This window comes from Saxophila tyrrhenica (genome assembly GCF_035928015.1).
Source record: "Saxophila tyrrhenica strain CCFEE 5935 chromosome Unknown scaffold_26, whole genome shotgun sequence".
NCBI classification, from domain to species: Eukaryota; Fungi; Ascomycota; class Dothideomycetes; order Mycosphaerellales; family Extremaceae; genus Saxophila; species Saxophila tyrrhenica.
Window position 1 is genome coordinate 202,046 of NW_027041758.1, and position 17,882 is coordinate 219,927.

Consider the following 17,882-nt stretch of genomic DNA (forward strand, 5'->3'; position numbering starts at 1 on the left):
ACTGCTGGCAAGAGCGAGAAAAGTGGCCTGAGATTCATTTCCCCGACCATCAGGTCTGATTGTTCCCCTGGTGTAGAGGGACCTCTTGCAGAAAGACTGAGCCGAAATCAAAACCATCGAGCAGGAGTTTGGCACTGTGATCGTAGAAATTTTGCAGCTGCAACGCGCCTTCTGCTGCCGTCACCGATCTCTCCTTGCTGCGAGACGACGAAGTGCTGTTCTCGGAGTTGGGAGTCTGGGGTCCGCGTGCCAAAGAGGAAATGGCGGCGTTGAAGTTGGCAATGCGCTCACCCTCCAATGCTTGGACAGCCTGCTTCAGCTGCCTCATCACCTGCACCGCCGAGTCGCAGAGAAACTTCTGCTGGTGCGCGGACAAGGATGTCTCAGCGGGCTCATTCGCCATGACGAACAGGGTTCCAATCGCATGGCCCTCAGGGGTCGTCAAAGGAACACCAGCGTAGTACCGGAGCCTGGCAATGTCTCCATTGACGAAGGGCAACGATTTGGTGTAATCTTGCGTCCTCATGTCAAACTCCTCGTAAAGCGCGGAATCTCCCGCGAGACGGATGGTGCGGTTGCAGAGACCGCCAGCATGTAGCACGGCATCGCAGCCATACCACTGAGTGGACTCTACCGAGGATCGCGCGGTGGTCGGCTCGGCAGATCGGGTCGCGCCAGCGATGAAGTACTGCGTCGAGTCGTCCAACAGGCTTATGAAGGCGAGGTCTGCGCCCAGTTCCAAGAGCACGCAGCGCAGGATGGCAGTCAGGGCATAGTCACCGCTTTCCAGATCATCGGAGTGCGAGATGAAATCATCGCCCTGAGAGCTCAGAGCCGGCTTGATCTGACAGTACTTGCGCACCTCCCAGACGCGCAGACGCTCGAGTGCATTGGACTGCACGTAGGGCCCAACGACGTGGCGACCTGGAAGACCCGCGACCCAGCTGGTTTGAGGCTTCAAAGCGTGATCATGGTCGCCCGTGGCATTCTGATCCTGCTGGTCCAAGGTCATGTCGGTGTCCAGGATCGTTGTTGTGGCACGAGGTCGCCGCCATGTAATCGCGTGCAGGTGCTTCGTGAACAGGCCCAAGATTGGACGCCGAGCCAGTCCCCGTGGCCGAACAATACACCCTCGCTGACCCCAATCCTACCGGCGTCTCGTCGTCGTTGTCTGCAGTGAAAGCGCCCCCCCGCCCCAACGAACTTCTGTTTCAAGTTGCCACTTTCAAACGTTCTAGAGTAGTTTTGTGTCCGCCGTCGCGCCGCGGATCGGGAAGAGATCGAGACCCACGTGTTGCCAAGCAAATTTCCTTCTTGCGCTTCTACTCCATCACGATAAGGTATCGAGAGAGTATCATGACAACTGGCCCGCAGACTCATTACGGTATTGATCTTGAATGGTTCTTCATGCAGGAGGTGCTCAAGGATACAGACCCTCAGGAGCGAGGGATCTAAAACGCCTCGACCGCGATCTTTAGATCACCCATCCTGCCTACAATTGTGGGAAACTGGATGAGCAATACCACGAGCTGATGAGGACATGACTGATGAGGCAACGGACGGTAGAAGAAAGCCTTTGTGGTCCTCACAGTGGTCGAGGTACCAGGTTTTCGTATGCCAGCTTGTAGTTCAGACAGGCTCATTCCCTCACAACTTGCTCCTCTCCTCATCCCCTTTCAGAACATAGTAAGCCCCTTGTACACAGCTCGCTACAAGTCGCCCATCGGTGCTGAAGATTCGACTCTGCACCTCCGCTCTCCGCTTCGCCGTCCAAGGACTGTTCACTTCAATGTAGCATAGCTCGTCCGCAGGGAAGCCTTCGTGTAGGTGGAACCTGATCGTATGGTTGAGGCTGGTGAACAGGCCAAAGTGAGTTGGCTGCGGGCTGCGCGAGTGGTCATCAATGGCCGGCAGGCCGAAAGGAATGCTGTGAAGAGTAGGCGGGGCGTCGAGGACGTGGTAGTCAGACAGGGCGATGATGCCGAGAGCATGAATCCTCGGATCCTGGGATTGGAGTGACGGCGAGACGGTGGCCACGGATGTGTACGTCAAGGAGTCTGGAGTAGAAGAATGAATGCCTTCGGATGCATGAGTTGGTGTCACAGACAGCCGCTGGAACTTCATCACAGGCCCTTGGCTATTCTTTCCCACCTCGAGATCATCTATGTTGATCTTATCGACCTTACTGCTGCATCGTCGGCGTACGGCATGTGTCATGCTGGGCCCAGCCATTGCGGCAATGCGGACGAAACTGCAGCTCACATGAACCACAACCTTGCCTGCTTGCTTGATGGTCACTACTCGTGTCAGAAATCTACCGCCGTCGTTCAGCCGTTGTACCTGGAATCGCAGCAGCTGATCGTGCTTTGGTCCAGCAACGAAGTAAGTGTGGAGGGTGTCAATGGCAAAGTCCGAGCCGACTGTCTCATACGCAGCAGCAGCAGCTAAAGCCACGAGTGTTCCTCCTGGGACGACAGTGGAGTTCGGCCATGTCCAGAGGGGTGAATGCACCGACTCGAATTCGTCCTTGAGACTCTTAATATTGGTGCCGCTCGTCAAATTGCTAGTGGCAACGTACCTGGCCGATTGCACTCAGCGCGATAGTACGTTCGAAGGTAGCAGCAGTCATGATGTCTCAAGTCTCTTCGTTCTGACCCTGCTGCAGCTCGTTGAGCATCTGTACTTCTGATGACTTGCTCTATCAAGACGATCGACCCGTCAGCAGCGAGTGCAATGGGCTGTTCTACTGGGTCTCGCTGTAATGATCACGGGACGACGAGCCGGAATACATGTGTCCATTCTTGATATGTTCCAGTGTCGGTGGGTTGGGCCGTGGACAAGGTCAAGAAGACGACCTATTGCTGCTGGTGGTGAAGCTGGAGTTTGCCTCGGCTCGAGCAGCACGAAGACGCACCTCATCTCCACGACACACTTTCAGACGATGCCACAGCACGAGCATACACCCACGGCCGACTCGTCGCGCGCCAGCTCCATCCACCTGGGCAACTCGCATCTTCACCCGCAAGATGCCTTTTACGCCCACTCGCCGCCGCGCCAGCGCTCGCTGGCCCCGAGTGACACGGCGACGAAACAGTCTTCGGACGGCAGATCGCGCAGCAGAAGGGAGCGGGATCGACGGCGAGGACGTAGCAGCAGCCGCAGGAGGCGGAGTGGCAATGCCCTGGGCAAGGGACAGTGGAAGAAGCTACTGTGGGTGAAGCAGAGCTACCCGGACAACTACACCGACGAGGAGACCTTCTTGGACCATCTGCAGCGCAACCCGCGGCTCAGACCGTATGAATTCTGGCCGCTGGTTGCCGACAGCACCATCATTGTGCAGCATGTCTGCTCCGTCATCATCTTTGTCTGCTGCTTCACGGCCATCTTCCAGGAGCGCGTCGTCCCGCAGACTGTCGTGGGTTGGGCCACGCTTGGAACGGTAGTCGGCTGGTTTCTACTGGACTACTGGCAGACGCGGGAAGAAGCTGAAGCGGCTGAGACCCAAGACCCACCGCCGCACAATGGAGGAGGCGAAGATGCTGATAGAGGCTCCAACTCCCCAGTATCCGACGCTGCCTCTTTCGGCCAGCCCTTCAAAGAGCGCCATATCCCGCTCGCTGCAACAGCCAGCGGTCGGGCATCCTACTCTCACTCCCGGAACCCCAGTCTTGCCTCCGTTGGTGCCGCCAGCAGTTTCGCTACATCTCCAATGTTCGGTCCTGGTGAAGCTCATGGCGCGGCTCTACCCGCAACACCTCCCCATGTTCCGGCGTGGAATGGTCCACCATCATCGCTCTCGCCACGCATGCAACAACGCCTGTCGACGGTCAAATCAGCTATCCTCATCTACTGTTCCCTCCTTGGCCTGTCACCCATCCTCAAATCTCTCACCAAGTCCACCTCCTCTGACTCGATCTGGGCTCTCAGCAGCTGGCTCATGATGCTCAACGTCATGACTTTTGACTATGGCGCCGGGCCTGAGGCGAAATTCCCAGCGCCTTTGTCTACCAACGCTGCTTTGATGGCAAGTACAGTCCTGGCCAGTCGGCTGCCAAGCACGACCCACGTCTTCAGCTTGACCCTGTTCAGCATTGAGGTCTTTGGACTCTTCCCAGTCTTCCGACGGCATCTACGGCACCACTCATGGGCCGGGCATCTTTCGCTCACGACTTTTCTGGTAGTGCTTGCGTCGGGAGGACTAAGCATGACAATTAGCGGAGGTGGGTACCTCATGGGTATTGCTGGGGTCGTTTTAGGTGGCATCGTTACCGCAGGGAGTCTAGGGATGACGACGTGGTGGTTGATCGGACTGCAGAGGTACAAGAATGAGATAAGATATGTCTTCCTTGCACTTGGTATTCAACAGCTCGTGCTAATTTCATATCTACAGGGCCCTGGGATCCCGCCAGGCCTGTGATCAGACGGCATTGGGAGTGAGATGCAGTAATATCGCCCCAATGCAGCTCATTCACGGCTGCCCTCTACCTTCACTCCTCGATGATCTACCATGTTCAAGACAGCATCTCCTATGCACCATCGCCATGGAATCACAACACCGAGATGACCATCAAAGGACTGCTGCGATGCTTCGTGGTAGCCGCAGAACCACTCCAAAGCCGCAGTCTACAGAATGAAGCGATAGTCCGGATGCGCATCTCCCGTGCGACCCTCATCAATCCATTTCTACCTCTCCTCCGCCGTCAAAGCGTCCCGCAGAGCACAGCGGAGGTGTTTCAGGGAAAGAACTCATCGTCGTATGCGCTGTCGGCGTGAATGTTTCTGCAGGACTTGGTGCCTCTGCGAGATCGGGACTCACATTCTTCCGCCCGGCGACCGCAGGCGGGTTCGGCGCTGTCGCTGCGGTTGGCCGTTTGATACGACTGTCTCAGGAGCAACTCGTGCAGGCCTTCGGTCTGCAGTATACTCAAACGAGCGGCACACTCCAGCCGCACATCGAGGGCAGCGCTTCCCTACCTTTGCAAGTTGGTTGGAACAGCCGTGCTGTTCTGCTGGCATGCGAGCTGGCTCGTCCTGGTTTTCAGGGACCGCGAGATGTCTTTGAAGGGACTTATGGCTACCTGCGGCTCTTTGAGGGACCAAAACAGTGGAATATGACTTCCAGCAGGCTGGTCTTGGAAGGAAGGCGTTGGCTCATCGCCGAGTTGAGCCACAAACCGTTCCCTGCCGGAAGAGCCACTCATGGAGGTGTCGAGGGCCTCCAAGAACTCATGAAGGAAGAGACCGGACATCTCAAGCCAGAGCAGATCGAGAAAGTCACGATGACGGGGTCTCCAGTCTCCGCCCGCCGGTGTGCACGGCCAGACAAGCCGGATCTGTCTCCCAATTACGCTCGCCTCTGCATGTCATAGATTGGAGCCAAGGTACTGCTAAACGGCACCATTGATTTGGCCCGTTACAGAGGATCTGAGCTGACGGACCCAACGACGCACGAGGTCGCGAAGAAGATCACCATGTTTTCCGATGGCCAAGCAGATCCCAAGTTCTCTCGTGCCTGTGAGCGTCGACATGACATTGAGTAGTGGCGAGGTCCGGAGATGGAGGTGTGAGCAAATGCTTGCCAGTCCAAGCCGTCGTTTAACGAGGATGCAGCATCTGACAAAATTCCGGAGGTGCTGGGAGTTTTCTGCTGAGCCTATGGGTGTAGAGAGGCGTGAGAAGCTGATTGATGGTGTAGGTCATCTAGAGGAAATGGCCGATATGAGATCCCTGACAGCACTGCTGTCTCCTGGGAACCATGTGCAGCTTTCGACAGCAGACAAGGCGAAACCCTGAGAAACGTAATGCCAGAGTTATGGAGGGCGTCAAGCTTCTGTTCACATTATCGAGGAAACATTTGGTATCGGAGGGAAGAAGAACTGCGTCCTGCTGTGAAAGATATGTTCAGCTTTGGTTTAGGAACACGATCGTTCACTCATCTTTATTGAATGTCCTTGACTCATCCTATAATATCTCGTCTTCCGCTTACACCTGCACTACCCAGCCCTGAACTCATCAATGTGACACATCAAAATGGCGATGCGTGAGCATGTGTCCGCCCTTGCTGCCACTGCCCAAACGTCTGAGACCCCAAGACAAGCCTCGTTGGCATTCACAAATCATCGTGAGTATCATGAGCAATCAAGCAACGCCGCGCAAACCGATGCGGCCGTCCAGAACACCCCGAGCAATAGAATCACAACGGCCCCGGCCAGTTGATGCCTCCGAAAGAAACCTGTGGCATGCCCGAGTGCGCCATACGAAGCCGAGCAACCTCCGCACGCACGCTCGCCGCGTCATCACCCTCCAGATCTTCGCTTACGATGGGCAAAGGATGAGAGTAATACGGCAAGTTTTGGCTCCTCTGTAGTGAGTTGTCCGGTGTACTGTGCATGAAAATCGGTGATGCCGTGTCAGAGCTCCTGATGCTCGGCGAGATGGTGCTGTCGCTGTGACCGTCTGATGGGGGTCTAGAGCACGCTTCAGCTATCCGCTGCAATGCGAGTAGAGGTGGCGTGGGAGACGATGGCGGTGAAGGGGTAGACTCACGCGGCCGGTGCATCCTGCGTAGACACGTTCAAACTATCGACCAACGTCTCCAGTGGCTCACCGAGACGAATGCGAGCAAGCAGTTCGCAAGCATAGGCATGCTCGCCCATGCGCAAGAGTTCGAAGAGAGCTTGCATTCCCTCGTACCTTTGTTGCTTCATGCGAAGCTCGGCTTGCATGAATCTGACGGTGCAGTTTCAGCAAACACCATTGCATGTGGGAGGGCGCGGTGTCTCGCGCTCGGCCGTGACTTACTGCATTCGGGTCATGTTCTCCTGGGGCACGTCGTAGACGCAGTGCTTCTTGCTCGCCATGCATCGTGAACACGTGGGATGAACGCCGTCGCACTGACAGCGGGTTCAGCCATGCTTCCCATTGGACAATGTAGTCCTGCATCATCAGGTCCTTACCTTCACCTTGCTCTGGCGACAGCGGGCACAGGCTGTTCGCGTGACGGGATCCCTTCGACTGGCCTTTCGCTTTCGGGACGACGTGGCCACCGCGCTGTCTCCCGGCGAGCCAAAGCCCGGACTGGCAGCCGTGCTGGCGCCATCCGCAGGCGACTCGGCGATGGGGAAGACGAAGGGAGTGTCGCTATCCATGAGGAAGATGCGGTGGGGATGACAGGTTGTTTGCAGGGTCTCGAGGCATGGAGGAAGCTCCGAATGCTGGAGGTTGTCTGTATGAGGCTGCGGACGTGTCGCCGAGAGACGTCTCATGTAGGTGGCATCATGATTACTATACACACTCTTGGCACCGCAGACCGGGGCAGCGGAAATGGGAGCAACATTCAACACATCCATATCCTCATACACGGCGACTACCAGCATCACGAAGACGGAGTGTGAAGTGTCAAAAAGTGCTGTACTGTTGCTACCGAGTGAATTCTAAGCTGGAGTAAGACACCATCGGCAACCAGCAACCTGGGACGCAGCTCCCCATTACAGACCACGCAGCAATGCCAGATCCTCTCCCTGAAGCTCCGAATCCGTCTCGCGAAAGTGGGAAAATCCCAGCCTGCCCAAGCCGTCGACAGTGGAATGGGCCAACTAGGGCAGGGTGAGCAATGTGAGGGATCTTCTCACAGACAATGACGATTCGCCGACGCCGACGCGAGTGATATGGCCGTTTTGATCCCAACTTCGTCTCGGAGAAGACTGCCGGATGGTGCGGTTGGTCCCTTTCACTGTCTGTCGCTTGCCCGCCCTACTAATGCGTCCAGCAACACTATCTCGCAACCAGCAAGGACCTCGACGCGCCAACTTCACGCCTGAGCCTCGTTATCCTTGATCTCCAACGCCTCCCATTTCCGCAGCATCTCATCCATCTGAAACTCCGAGCCAGTCGTAGCAGACGCCATGGCAGCGTTCGGATACACTGAGCTGATCTTCAAACGATCCGACGGACGCCATGCCATCTCTGCTATAAGATGCATCATGCGCAGCACCGAGTCTGGCAGTCGCACATTCAGATAGTGCGCTGTGCCGACCACCATTCGCGCAATACCACGAGCAATGAAGATCTGTAGGCCTAGAGCCACCAGACCCCGAAAGGTCTCGTCGAAGGCGGATTCGATGGCTTGAAGCTGTCCTTCAGCCGCTGCAGGTGCTGCCCGGGGCGTAGCAGAGTCCGGTCGGCGCTCAAGTGCCTTGACGAGAGTGAACGATGCAATCGCAGCTACCTGGATCATCATGGGTGGTGCGACGCGCATGCTGTATGTCTCTCGGTAGTCTTTCATGAGCGCGGCGCTCCTGTGAGCAACTTCTAGGGCCTCTCTTTCCAGAGGGGATGGTCTGATTGAGTCAACTGTCGACCTGCTGTAGAATACCTCTGGAGTCGAATCTGTGTGCTCGCGTGTACTTGCTGCTTCGATCAGCTGTCCGCCAAAAGTGTACACGTGAAGTAGGCAGCAGTGGTAAGAAGCGCTGGACGACCACATTGTCAGCACTTGTTCCATTGATGTTTTCGGCAGCAAGCTTACTGTAGTTCATACAGCGGTATCGCCATGTCTTTCGCATACTCCAGCCCTTTCGGTAGCGCTTGATACCACTCGCTGAGTTTTCGCGCCCAAGCCTGCGCCGTTTTGTGGATCGCAGATGCAGTAGCCGACGTCTTGGGTTGAAGCAGTTCATGGTGGAGTTGATGCACCAGCAGACCTAGCTCCCATCGGGCGAGGAGATGAGCGTTGCTGTCAAACTGGCTCGATACCTGCTTCAACGGGTAAGCTGGCCATGCTGCCGGCGATGATGGCAGCGCTGCCGTCAGAGCTTCGAATTCGTCCAGAGTCGGCTCTGGCAGACGTGAAGGAACTCTTAGTGTGCTGACGTTGAAGCTGGAGACGGAATGTCAGCATGACTGGGTACTGTTAAAGAAGTATCACCGTGCAACATCCCATGCGACAGAATATTTCCGGGTGTTCCAAGCTCGACGGTGGAGTTGAGAGTTCTCCGATGCGCGGTCCAGCGCTCGCGAGCAACGAGAAAAACAGCCAGAGCTGACTTACATCTCTGTCATGAATAAAGCGGCAGACGCCAATAGTTTTGCCCGAGGATATGACGGCCTTCGCACGGGATCGAATCGAGCCCCGTTTGGCCGCAGTCCCGAGAAGATGGGAAGATCGAGATTCTTGCCAACTTGCACTGCATTGGTGAGGAGCAGAACACCGTCTCGGTCTTTTCCCCGTATGCCTGCACTGCAGCAATCGATCAGTGAGTGGGTGTCAAGGAGGTTGTGGGGGAGCCTACGCCAGATTCAGGACCAGTAGCCCTTGCATGGTGGAAAGGGAGACACCGCCCTGCTCTTCATGCCACAAACGAAGGGCTTCGCGATAGAAGTGATCGCCGCGTGTCAACATATCACCTGGTTCGAGAAAAACCTCATCGCACTCATGTTGTGTCTGCAAATGGTCAGTGCCTTTGTAGGCTGCAACGGTCAAGATCAGCAGCCCATACCGCTGCCATTGCGCAGATGCTGTGGACCAAGAACGATGAGCAGTACTCGGAGGTCCTGTCACCAGACCTCATGGCGTCGAGGAATGGCTCTTGATCCAGGTACGCGAAACCCGGGTTGAGGTGGAGTAGGAAGACGGAGACAAGCTGCGATACCGCATCGCTCGAAGCAAGTGACGTCCATGGGACCGCTGGGACTCGGAAAGGAGGAGGTCCGTTGGGAGCGCCTGACGAGTTCATATCTGCTGTCAGTCGCAGAGGAGCCTTGCTCGAAGTACCCAGCGGGTAAAGAGTGCCGCTCTTGGTGGCGAGACGTATGATGTCGGGTAGAGAGGCCGTGCTTTGGAACAAGGACAGCATAAGCTGCCGGCGCGCTGCTCGGTCCTGGATGGAGATCGAGCCGAATTGGACGGCGCTGAGGATGGAGTGAGCATCCTGCTTCGAGCGAATCCGGCGGAAGATTTCGGTGGCGGTGCGAGGGTCGCTGTTGGCGATCAAGTCGTGTAGCTGGCGGTAGTCGTTGTCTGTCTTGACCAACTGGTCGAACTTGCGCTTCGCCCCTTGTTGCTGCGTTTCGTTCTCGCCGACGAGGTACGTGCAAGGGTCCTGGTGTTGCTTCCGCGCGCAGCGACTGCATTTGGGACGTTTGCCATCACACTGCGCAGCGCTATTAGTGACTCGAGGTGGTTGCTTCCTGCGTGATGTGTGTGAAAGGACTACCTACCTTTGTCTTCGTCCGACGACACTCTTGGCATGCAGCAGACACGGTTTGTCGCTTCGCCGCGCTCTCTGCAGACATCAACAGCGCGTGCGAGGCCTCGTTCGGAGTCGCTTCCGGAACGCTCCCCATCCTGGCGCATTGTCGACGCACGCGGAAGGAAGTCTGCGCGCCACGCTATTTGCGCCCATGTGGGCCTGCTCATGTTGCGCCTGCAGGTGCTGTTCGTGACGTCGGAGTGATGAATGCCAAGGCTGAAATATGACGGGAAGGCAGCGCGGTCAGAGTCAGGTCGAGAACGCCAGGGCACTTCACCAGGGGCACCACCGCTACTTGTATACTTCGAGTGCCTTCAGGCATAGTGTTGACCTTCCATTTCAAGTCTTCCCCCGAAACTTGCTATGTGCATGTGGAGATATGTGCTTTTGGAACTTGGACTATGGCTCCGGCACACACCAACTCGGACTCGAATTCTCCGAAGACGACATTCAGATGCCTCATCCATGCATATTCATACAGACGTACAATACATTATCCATACAACCCCTTCAAATCCTGCATACAATTCCCTTGCCCCTGACGTCTTCCTACATCTCCCGCGCGAGCCAGCACTCACTTGCCCTTCCCCTCCATAGCTCTAACCCTGGCCAGCACGCTCGAGGTCGAGCTCGATGGCCTCCGCTCCTCCTGCGCCGGCCGCGCCTGTAACGTCTCACTACCCCTGCCCCGCTTCTGCGGACTTGGCGTACGCGGTCGCTCGGATGCATGAGAGGCTGCGGCTGCGGCTGCTTCGTCCGGGTCCGGTGCGTGAGGGGCGGTGCTGGGTGCGGCTGCTTCAGTGTTGGGGTCCTCTGGCCGGGCTTCTGGTGGTGATGATGTTGTGGCTGCAGCAGGCAACGAAGCAGGGCCGGAGGCCTCACTACTGGTGACGAACGGTTCTTGCTGCGGCATCTCAGGCGGCGTGGCCATGACTTCGTTCTCCGTAGCCGCGCTTGCTTCGCGCTGGAGCTGTGCCTCAGCTTCTTCCTGGTTCTGCTGGCCGCCGGGCGCTTGAGTAGCTTCATGTGCCGGTGGGGTTGCGACCGTCTGCGTTGCATCACTCTCGCGCTGGACTCCTCCCACCGATGAAGCGCTTGAGCTTCGATGGCCGCTCGGACGTGGCTCCAGCTCCGGCACTGCGCTGGATGCGGCACGGGAGGCCATGTTGATGATGGCGCGTCCAATACCACCCTCAGCTGCGTCATCCTCCACCACGGGAACACCCGATAAAGCGGTGTCGTCCACGCTTTCCGTTCCGCCAGTCACTCCTTCATCCACCACCTCGCCATCGCTCGCTCGATCGATGTCTGTGGCTGCACTGTTCCCTTCCACCACCTTCTTCGAAGTCTCTGCTTCAACTTCCCTCCTCAGTCCGTGGGCTCCAGCCGGTACCACTCCACCCCCAACTCGAGCCCAGAACATTCTCTCCCTCAGCCTTACCCCCTCCTCCCACACCTTCTCGGATTCTTCTTCGCTCGCGCACCGCCAATGCCCATCTCTCACCATTCGCAAGAAGCCCACGAAGTCCGCGCTGGACCGTACCCGCTCCAAGCAGTAAGCGCAAAGTGGGTAGCGAGAGGCATCGTCGCTTTCGCTCGTCCGGAAGCGGTGGCGACGAATGTAGGGTTCGGCCTTTCGACTTTCGCCACATAGCGAGCAAGCAAAGATGGGCGAGTAGAATTTCGTGGGTGGTGTAAATGGTTCAATGGTCAGGGTGCCGTTGAGGAGAGCAGAGTTGACCGTCCGGCGGCTAAGAAAAGAGAGACCCGGCGCAAGGTCGAGGCGGAGAGTAGGCTCGATGTCCTCAAGGAGACTCCGCTTATAGAACTTGCTGTCTTTGAGTGGAGGTGTGAAGGTCGCAGCGCTAGAAGATGAAGGGCTGCTGTTGGCGCTGTTGGAGGTTCCAAAGGAGAAGGCCCCCGGAAGATTGGGGGAAGATACGGAGGCGGCGGATGCGGAGGTCATGCTCAGGTTAGTGTGGCTTGCCGATGTTGACTGATTGCCGCTTGCGTTACGTGAGTGAGGGAGGTTGTTGTTCCGCGTCCAGCGCGCCCACCCAAGGAGCTCGGCAAAGTCATTGTAGGCCGAGACATCGTTTCGTAGCACCGGTTGGACAAGTTGACCGAAGTGCAGAGGCTGGTTAGGAAGAGCGTCTGCTGTTTGGCTGGCCACACCTGAAGAAGCATACATTGCGTCGAAAACAGCCGTGGCGGAGTTGATGGGTGTAGAAGGCATACTGCTGTCTCTTGCAGCCGCCAAATCTGATCGCTCAGACTGTCGCTCCATGTTCAATTTGAGGTCTTGTAGCTGCTCCTGCTGCGAAGCCAGAAGAACTTCCGTATCTTTGATCTGGTTCTTGAGCTGCGAGTTGCGCTTCTCGGCTGCGTCGGTGTCCCTTCTGGCGGCGGCCACCATTTTGTTCGCCTCTTCGAACAGATTGGCCGTCAAGTTCTCAAGTTCGCTGTCCGTCTCTCTCTTCGCACGCTCCGCGCTCTCCCTGCTGGCTTTCTCTTTGGCCAGTTCCGCGCGTAGTTCTGCGATGGTCTTATCCACAGCGCTTTTCCTGACCAATACGCCTTGCGCAATGGCATCGTCCAGGCTCTGCTTCTCTGCCCTCACTTTCGCCAACTCTTGCTGGGATCTATCGAGGTCATGCCGTGTGGCTTGCAATGTGTCGTCCAGGTTCGTCTGGTAGTTGATCGCATTGACCAACTTCGTGCTCAGCATGGCCACCTCTTGGCTGAGGTCTGGTTGATATGCTCCATCCGTGCTTTGCTTCGGCGCAGTGTCCTCGCTGTCTCTGCCGCCTGGGGAGTGCTGCACGGGGGAGGGAGTCCGGGTATCCATGACGTGATCGTCGCGAATGGCGCTGACGGGCGACGCTACCGTTGCTGCTGCCATGCCCTCCTTCTCCGCGTCTACGTCTCCCCCGCGCAGTTGGGCGAAGGACTTGGACTTGACGAGGCGGTAGGGCAGGGGCAGGGCATTCCGGAGCTTGCTGGCTTGGGTGGGAGAGGACGAGGGCGTGGTGGAGCGAGTGAGCTGGGCGGGACGGACAGATGAGGTCAGCGAGGAGGTGCCATTGGCCCAGCTGCTGACGAAGAGGTAGTCGGCCACTGTTGCTGTCCTGTCCTGCTCTGATCAGGTGGGAGGGGGTGGATGTTGATATAGTGCTGGACCACATTACCGCCCGTGGTCATCTCTCTCTAATGAACCTTAGTCGTCCCACGCCCGCCAAGGGAGATGGGTCTCTTCCGTGGAAGGATTACCCGAGCGAACATATTCACTTCCCGAACTCACTTGAACTCACATGTGATTCTCACCCTCTCGACTGGTATATGTACATGTAAACGGCGACTACTTGATCGCTGGCACTTTACACAGGGCAATGGAACAATACCATCCACAATGCTCCGCGATCTACCCTCGCCATACAACTCCCACGATACCACACTCTTCATGACCGTCCCAGGCGCACATGATGGACACCACGAGCCAAACATCGCTGCCGACCACGTCGACCCTCTTGACGATGTCTTTGGCTCAGCTCCCGCATCGCCCACTGTGCCCGCGGCACCCCGCCGTTCGAACTCAGAGACCACCCCGACCCACCCAGCCATCTCACAGCATCCTTCAGACGTCCCGCGCTTGCGCCAAACGCACGTCACCAACGGCTACCGTGAAGGAGTCGCAGAATCCAAGGAGATTTACTTGCAGCAAGGTTTCGATGAGGGATATGCTGTAGGCGCGGAGTTGGGGCTGAAGGCTGGATGGTTGCTGGGAGCATTGGATGGATTGCTCAGAGCTGTGCTCCGGAGCGACGGCGAGGGCCGTGAAGATAGAGGAGCTGTGTCCAACAGGCTGCAAGAGGTTCAGAATATTGTCCAGCAGGCTGAGGGCGAGCTGAGGATTGAACAGTTGTGCTCAAGCGAATGGTTCGGCGAAGATGGAGTATGGTTGTTCGAGGTGCCTCAAAAGAATGCAGCGGACGATGTCACCTTTGCGGAGGTCTCTGATGCGCATCCAGTTATCAGCAGGTGGAGGACTACAGTGCGCGAAGTTGGTGGGTCGACGGGGTTGCAACTGTCTTGACGAACTACTGGCATTTAAACTGGCCCAACATCGCGGATGGGCCGTGTTCTCTGAAATGACGACAGCCTGTCGAACAGAGTACTGTCGTTCTTTGGGGTGTAAATGAGTCTGGGTGAAGACTGTCGAGTATGGCGGGCGAGCTTTGTTCTCCCAAACGATGACAGCCCATTGAAGAGAGTGATGCCGCTCTCGGGGTGTACTTGGGCCTGAGAGAAGACTGCCACATATGCGCCAAGCATATCATTGCCGCTAGCGTGTCGCGTTGGTGTTGGCAACAAACCGCATCAGACATAACGATTTGCCCATCTACCAACCATCAGCCATCAGCCATCAGCCGCCAGGGTTACTCTACTGTGGGAGGTTGTGTATGCAGGATACCTGAGGATTTCACCACCAATCCGGCAGGTGCAAGCACAAGCTCGTTCGCCCACCATGACGCGCAGGGGCTGGAGTTGGCGTCGCGAGATCATGGCTTACGCCGGAGACGAGTACGACGAAAACGCCACAAGCGATTTCGAGGGCGACTTCTACGACGATTGGGACAGCGAGCTTGAGGTTCTTGCCGGTGAGTAAAGGTGCGAAATCTTCCATTTGAGACACGTACTGATGTGTACTTTTTGTGCGACCGTAGAGGCGACTTCTGACGGCAAGCTGAAGGGCAAGAAACGCTTGAGCTCTAAGATCACCACCACCTCTCCGGGCTCGGACTCGCCGATATCTCCAGCCGTCAAGCAAGACCCCGATCCCACCGCTGCGTCGCCACAAGGATGCAAGACTCTTCTCCAGCAGCATGACCAGCGCTATCGCGTCAATGTGTCGGAGAGCGCCACGGATTCCGTCCAGCAAGGAGCCAATCTCCATACCGATGATAATTCCAAGGTCACTGAGACTACCATCCGCACGCACAAGGGCCCATGCCTGTTTCCAAACGTTGTTGGATATCTGCAACAGGGCAAGATCCAGCTTCGTGCCGGACAAGGGCCACTCACAAACAAAGCACGTGTGCCATTCGCAAAGGAGGCACATGCTGCTTCCATGGCTAAGCAGCGCACGACTAATGAGCTCTGTGATGACGAAGAGAAGAAGGATATGCATGACGAACTGACGAAGAAGCGCGCTGTGATTGATCTTACCGATGATAAGGAGGCTGGTTATGGCGGAACGATGAAGATGCGCAGGACGTGCGGGCTGAGCGATGAGGAGGAGGATGAGTACCGTGGATTGACAAAGAAGCGCACGACGATCGAGCTCAGCGATGATGAGAAGGATGAGTACGGCGGACCGACGAAGAAGCGCAAGCTCGCCTAATCCTGGCCGAGACGTATCAGAATGCCGGCAGGAGAGTGGTTTACGATGTTCAGAGTTGATGATGTACGATGGCATGCGGCATGTCGATGGGTCTGCTTTGGTGTGCGCTGAGGAAGACATGATTGTGGTGACGTGCTGTACCCTGGACATGGATGTGAAGGAAGGTGAAATTGTGCGCTGTATACTCCTGTCCGACAGTTTATAGCCACTGAAATACTGATTGCATAATCTGTTCGGGCTGGGTGTCGCAGGTCATGTCGTTCTGCAATACTCGATCAAGACTGCTGTTTGCCCCGTCGAGCCTGAGTGTGCTCCGCCGAGATCGGCTTTGCGAACATCCGGCTCACGCAACATCTTCTGCTTCCTTGACCCATCAGTATCACTATCCGTACCAGTGTGCGCTCGCACCATCGTTGGACGAAGACACCCTCTCAAGTCGGCGGAACGAAGTCTCTCCATCAAATGCCACCCAACCGTTGACCTCACAAGTCAGCGCGTCATTGCTCCCTACGATGATGCAAATGGCTCGAGGTGCACCGTAAAAGCCACACAAGGTAGGAAAGAAGGTTGACTCCATTGCTGCTTGATATCTTCTCAAGGTGGACTGTCATTCCTCGATCAAATCTCCATACTCAAGACGTCTCAATCGCACAGCAACACCGCCATTATGTCCGGCCCTATCGACTCGAACCGCGAGCTCCTCTCCCAGCTCAAGCAAGATGAGAGCAACACATACCACTCCTCCGACCCACCAGCCACGAAAGAGCATATTGCCGGTACGCTCCCGAAGCTCAAAGCAAGCAGTCCTTGCCACTGACCTCTCTGCAGGCGCCGAGGGCAAGCTCTCCTCCGCCATGGCTCAGGCCGAAGGCTCCTCCGATCTCAACACCGGTGCTCAGCGCCTCGCGCGCGAAGTCCCCAAAGCTGGCGGCGAAGTCGATCGTGACGCCGTCCAAGAGTCACTCCATGCGCGTGCGCAAGAGGCGATTGAGAAGCAGACGGGAGGTGATCCCATGCCGAAGGGCAAGGGCAGCTCGGAGATGAACATGGAGAAGGGGAGCGAGGCAGCGCGGCTACAGAGCGCGGCGGAGCAGTATGATCAGGCAAGAGAAGCGAGGATAGACGGAGGCGAGAGCAAGTACTAAGCGATCTAGAGAGTAGCCTACGTATAGAATGTAGAGAGAAAATAGCGGCGGGTTCGTACCCGTTCCTATTATTCCTTTCGGCTAGTCTAAAAGAAGCTTAGTATATAAATGCCGTTAAGGTAAATAAAAAGGGTAGTATAGTAGTTTAGCTTTATATATAACTATATAGCTCTAGTAGTATATAATAGATTCTAATATTAAATTCTACTATAATCTATTAAGAGTATAGTCTAAGCTTTTATAGAGTTAAGGTTAGAGAGTTTTAGGGTTACCGTTAAAAGGTATATTAGGAAGCTTAAATAACGATAGGAGGTAGAATATATAATAGGAACGAGGATGGAAGCGTACCTTACTATATTATTACTACGTTATAGAAAGAAAGGAGATAGAGGTAGCTATTCCATAAAGACAAGATAGCTTCCTTAGCTATACCTTAGGCTTACTCCTACTAACCCTCTAAACTACTAATTCTTAATACTCCTACTTAGGTCTAAAGGTTAGTTATCTATAAGTCCTAATTAGCGAATAAACCTCTAGAAAGCTTCTCCTAATTTTAGCTTAGTAAATCTATTAGTAACTATATTATTAGTTCTAATAAACTTAATAGTAATTCTCCTCTTTTGCTATAGTATCCTAACGTAGTAGAATATAATATTAATATATTTAGATCTATTAGTTATATAAGTATCCTATATAAGTAATAAGGCTACCTAATTATCTCCCTTAAGAGTAACTAGCTTCCCCCGTATTAGAGTACTCTTAGTATATTTTAGATTCTCCTTTACTATAGGTAAGGAGTATTCTACTCTAATAAGGTAGTATAACCCTATATCCCTTATAATCTAAGTAAACTATTAGGACTACTTTATATAGATATATATTACTATATACTTAGCCTATTAATACTACTCGCTAGAAAAACTAACTTATACCGGTATACGTTTTATTCGCGGAATCGATAGAGAGGATAAAACTATCTACTTTTAATAAGAGAACCTACTCGATCCCGCTAAAAATAAGCCTAGAATCTTAAAATTTCGGCTTTTTTTAGTAGGTTTTAGGTTTTCCTTAGCGCTATAGAGTTTT

At 55.2% G+C, this 17,882-nt stretch overlaps 9 protein-coding genes across 9 annotated transcripts; 4 read left to right on the top strand and 5 right to left on the bottom strand.

Moving 5' to 3' along the window:
• Positions 1-49: 49 nt before the first annotated feature.
• On the bottom strand, positions 50-1,012 carry LTR77_010774 (uncharacterized protein; the record flags this gene model as incomplete). The annotated part of the gene is made up of 1 exon (XM_064807991.1): positions 50-1,012. One exon carries the CDS (start codon positions 1,010-1,012, stop codon positions 50-52), a length of 963 nt encoding a protein of 320 aa, XP_064653895.1.
• A 635-nt stretch (positions 1,013-1,647) lies between these two features.
• TES1_2 (acyl-CoA thioesterase) lies at positions 1,648-2,629 on the bottom strand (the record flags this gene model as incomplete). Its single annotated transcript, XM_064807992.1, has 2 exons — positions 1,648-2,526; positions 2,579-2,629. The coding sequence occupies 2 exons, from the start codon at positions 2,627-2,629 to the stop codon at positions 1,648-1,650; spliced, it is 930 nt and encodes a 309-aa protein (XP_064653896.1).
• A 312-nt stretch (positions 2,630-2,941) lies between these two features.
• On the top strand, positions 2,942-5,369 carry GPI2 (glycosylphosphatidylinositol anchor biosynthesis; the record flags this gene model as incomplete). Its single annotated transcript, XM_064807993.1, has 2 exons — positions 2,942-4,317; positions 4,643-5,369. The coding sequence occupies 2 exons, from the start codon at positions 2,942-2,944 to the stop codon at positions 5,367-5,369; spliced, it is 2,103 nt and encodes a 700-aa protein (XP_064653897.1).
• An 824-nt stretch (positions 5,370-6,193) lies between these two features.
• On the bottom strand, positions 6,194-7,376 carry LTR77_010777 (uncharacterized protein; the record flags this gene model as incomplete). The annotated part of the gene is made up of 4 exons (XM_064807994.1): positions 6,194-6,467; positions 6,547-6,729; positions 6,802-6,893; positions 6,957-7,376. The coding sequence occupies 4 exons, from the start codon at positions 7,374-7,376 to the stop codon at positions 6,194-6,196; spliced, it is 969 nt and encodes a 322-aa protein (XP_064653898.1).
• Positions 7,377-7,810: 434 nt separating this feature from the next.
• On the bottom strand, positions 7,811-10,344 carry LTR77_010778 (uncharacterized protein; the record flags this gene model as incomplete). The annotated part of the gene is made up of 6 exons (XM_064807995.1): positions 7,811-8,471; positions 8,528-8,878; positions 9,050-9,238; positions 9,291-9,442; positions 9,498-10,151; positions 10,219-10,344. The coding sequence occupies 6 exons, from the start codon at positions 10,342-10,344 to the stop codon at positions 7,811-7,813; spliced, it is 2,133 nt and encodes a 710-aa protein (XP_064653899.1).
• Positions 10,345-10,824: 480 nt separating this feature from the next.
• Positions 10,825-13,451, bottom strand: SEC2 (rab guanine nucleotide exchange factor S2; the record flags this gene model as incomplete). The annotated part of the gene is made up of 2 exons (XM_064807996.1): positions 10,825-13,383; positions 13,434-13,451. 2 exons carry the CDS (start codon positions 13,449-13,451, stop codon positions 10,825-10,827), a joined length of 2,577 nt encoding a protein of 858 aa, XP_064653900.1.
• A 208-nt stretch (positions 13,452-13,659) lies between these two features.
• On the top strand, positions 13,660-14,343 carry YAE1 (Essential protein Yae1, N terminal; the record flags this gene model as incomplete). Its single annotated transcript, XM_064807997.1, has 1 exon — positions 13,660-14,343. One exon carries the CDS (start codon positions 13,660-13,662, stop codon positions 14,341-14,343), a length of 684 nt encoding a protein of 227 aa, XP_064653901.1.
• Positions 14,344-14,775: 432 nt separating this feature from the next.
• LTR77_010781 (uncharacterized protein) lies at positions 14,776-15,651 on the top strand (the record flags this gene model as incomplete). The annotated part of the gene is made up of 2 exons (XM_064807998.1): positions 14,776-14,908; positions 14,975-15,651. 2 exons carry the CDS (start codon positions 14,776-14,778, stop codon positions 15,649-15,651), a joined length of 810 nt encoding a protein of 269 aa, XP_064653902.1.
• Positions 15,652-16,318: 667 nt separating this feature from the next.
• Positions 16,319-16,796, top strand: LTR77_010782 (uncharacterized protein; the record flags this gene model as incomplete). The annotated part of the gene is made up of 2 exons (XM_064807999.1): positions 16,319-16,427; positions 16,480-16,796. 2 exons carry the CDS (start codon positions 16,319-16,321, stop codon positions 16,794-16,796), a joined length of 426 nt encoding a protein of 141 aa, XP_064653903.1.
• Positions 16,797-17,882: the final 1,086 nt, after the last annotated feature.